This window comes from Haliaeetus leucocephalus, unplaced genomic scaffold, assembly GCF_000737465.1.
Source record: "Haliaeetus leucocephalus isolate CR32 unplaced genomic scaffold, Haliaeetus_leucocephalus-4.0 Scaffold587, whole genome shotgun sequence".
In the NCBI taxonomy this organism is placed as follows: domain Eukaryota; kingdom Metazoa; phylum Chordata; class Aves; order Accipitriformes; family Accipitridae; genus Haliaeetus; species Haliaeetus leucocephalus.
In genome coordinates, this window is record NW_010973023.1 from 4,277,782 (window position 1) to 4,280,510 (window position 2,729).

A 2,729-nucleotide genomic window follows, 5' to 3' on the forward strand; every position below is an offset into this window, starting at 1 on the left:
AAAAAAGGCGAAGCTTCCCCCCCCTTTCTCCCCCTCAGCCCCCCCCACTGCCCGCCCCGCGGCCGGGAGAGCCGCGCGGGGTGCCCTTCGCGGGCGGCAGCCTTTCCGCCGCCGTCCTGTGAGGAGGAGGAGGAGGAGGAGGAGGTGGTGAACAGGCTGCTTTCAGTACGTTTGGGTCCCAGGGTTTGTTCCCCCACTCCCTGTCAGAAAAACCTCTTTTTTTCTTTTCTTTTTTAAAAAAAAAAAAAAAAAAAAGCACCTCTCGCTGTAGAATACGTTGGGGAGAGGGAACCTGCGCAGGAAATCAACTGGGTCAAGGGACCAAAGTAAATGTTTTGATAGAGCCGCCAATCCCAACTTGGTACAACTGCGGGGAGGGAGGGAGGGAGGGAGGGAATGTAATAGAGATGTTGCACCGGTGTCGGAGGAGCTCACGTGTAATTCCTAGAATTAACTCCATCCTACCGGTGCAAACAGCTCCTCGCTTAATTGCGCGGGATTAATCATTTAAAGCAAAAAGGAATAAATCCCCGTCTGCCCGAAAGAGAGCAAAATTGCAGTTCCGAGTGTTTTCCTTTAGGAATCAGCTGGGTAGTTTTTATTTGCTTTCTTGACTTAAAAAAGAAAGGGAAGAACCCTTCTGTTCTTGCAGTTAACATTATATAAATCCCCAGACACATACTGTGCAAAATCTATTAGCAGCATGTTTCATATGCTGCAGTTCTTGCTCTGCAATCTGTTGGTATTTTAAAGTAAGGATGAACTGTAATCTCCCACAAATCATTTTTAATTCAACGCCGGGTAGACGTGTGCCACGGCGAGGTATCATCTCCTGCGCTTTTTTTCTTTCCTTTTTTTTTTTTTTTTTTAAGTTTGCTGGAACAAGACCTCTGCTGAAGTTAAATCAGCACATGCGTCTTGCACAGCACTTTAGCAAGTGGATTATAATAACAACCCCCTCAACGCGTGTCTCACATGAGGAATCTTTTATGCCGCGCTGTATTAAGACTTCTTTTTTTGTCATATTGTTTAGCTCTGGGAAAGGAAAAAAAAATGAAAACAAAGCAATTAAAAAGATTGACAGGTATGGGTTTGTGTGAGACCTATTTGTAATTGTCAGGGTGACGTGGGCAAGAGGAGGAGGAGTAACAAACTGAAGCAGGAAAAGCAGCTCGATGTGTCTGTCTATCAGTTGAGACTGTCTGAGAGCCCTGGGATCCGAATGTGTGTTATATTTCAGTGAAAAGAGAAGAGAGGGAGAGTGGATCTCTTTCTCTCCCAGGAGTTTAAGGGGGGGGGGACAGTTCACGTTAATCTCTCCCACTCAGTGAATGTCTTTTCTTCCTCCCCCCCCCTCCCTCTTTGCACACACTCTCCGGGGTTTTTCTTGGTTTTGGCAATTTTTTTGTGTGTGTTGTTTTTTTTTTTTTTTTTCTTCTGTTGCAGATCAAGATCAGCCAAAAAAAAAATCCATGATAAAAAAATGTGTTTGCATTATATTTAGTATCAGAAGAAGCTTCGATTTGTGGAGGAAAAAAAAGGGAGAGCAAGAGAGAAAAGTAGTCCTCTCCGGTGGTGACACTGTTTGATCTGTGACTGTTTGGAAGGTGGAGGAGTGACTGACATTTCCCATCCGGTGTATATGTATGTATGGGGGCTTTACTCCTTTTTATTATTTGCTTTCTTGCTCTTAGACTAAGTGCTGGGAGGAGAAGGAGAGACTGGATCGACCTCGTTTTTTGCACAATGAACAAACTATTACCAACGCAATAAAAAACCAAACAAACAAAAAACCCCCCAACAACAACAGCAACAACAACACACAAATCCACGAGCTTGAAACAAGCCAGCCAGCGAGCGAGCGAGCGAGAAAGTTGCGCTTTGAGACTCTTTGATCTCGGAGAAAGCCTGAGAGGGGGGGAGTGACTGAATTTACCGTCTCATCGCCGCCGCTTGCTCGGCTCTCCACCGCCAAGAAGGAGGAGAAGAAGACGAAGAAGTGATTAAGGAAAGGAGGGGGAGAAGGGGAGAGAGGAAAAGGAAGAAAAAAAAAAGGAACGAAAGAAAGATAATGGATTTGGGCTACAGATTGAACTGATCAAATCTTATTTATTTTGCACATCTCCACTGGCATCTTCCCTGCTGCTGCTGCTGCCGAGAGGACTGAAGAGCTTTGTCTTATAAGGAACTTAAAAGAGAGAGAAAGAGAGAGAGTGTGTGTGAGAGAGAGAGGGAGGAAAATTAACCTTGTAAATGAAAACATTTCCTAAGCAAGTTTTTGGAGTGGCGGCGGAAATTGGCATCCCTGTCACCAGTCTGTGGCTTGCCTCATCCCACACCCCACCTTCCCCCCCGCCCCGCGCACCCCGCTCGCCGCGCCGGGAGCTGACCCGGGGGGGGGACCCGGACCGGGCGAGAGGAGAACCCGACCAAACTTTTTCTCCTTCCTCCCCCCCCTTCCTCCTTCCTCCTCCTCTCCCTCTCTCCCATTCCTCCCCACCCTCCCTCTCGCTCTTCCTAGGCGGAATTAGAAGTTGAATCCGCTTTCTTTTCTCCTTCCTCCCCCTCCCCCCTTCCTCCCCCCGCATTTTATTTTTTTATTTGTGTGTGTGTGTGTGTGCGCGGGTGTGTGCGTGTGTGTTTGTTTCTGCATGAAAAGAGGGGGATCGGAAGAGGAGTCCTGCGCGGAAACTCTGCGGCGGCGGCGGCGGGGGGGGGGGGGGGGGGGG

The 2,729-nt window shown here is 47.9% G+C and overlaps 1 protein-coding gene across 1 annotated transcript in view; it reads left to right on the forward strand.

Annotated features, from left to right (window-relative positions):
* The window catches only part of TSHZ1 (teashirt zinc finger homeobox 1), a 56,558-nt gene that overhangs the window by 623 nt on the left and 53,206 nt on the right, over positions 1–2,729 (forward strand). The window contains exon 2 of the mRNA XM_010578005.1: positions 39–169. Within this exon, the coding sequence (XP_010576307.1) occupies positions 39–169 (131 nt within the window). The remainder of the gene's footprint in view (positions 1–38; positions 170–2,729) is intronic.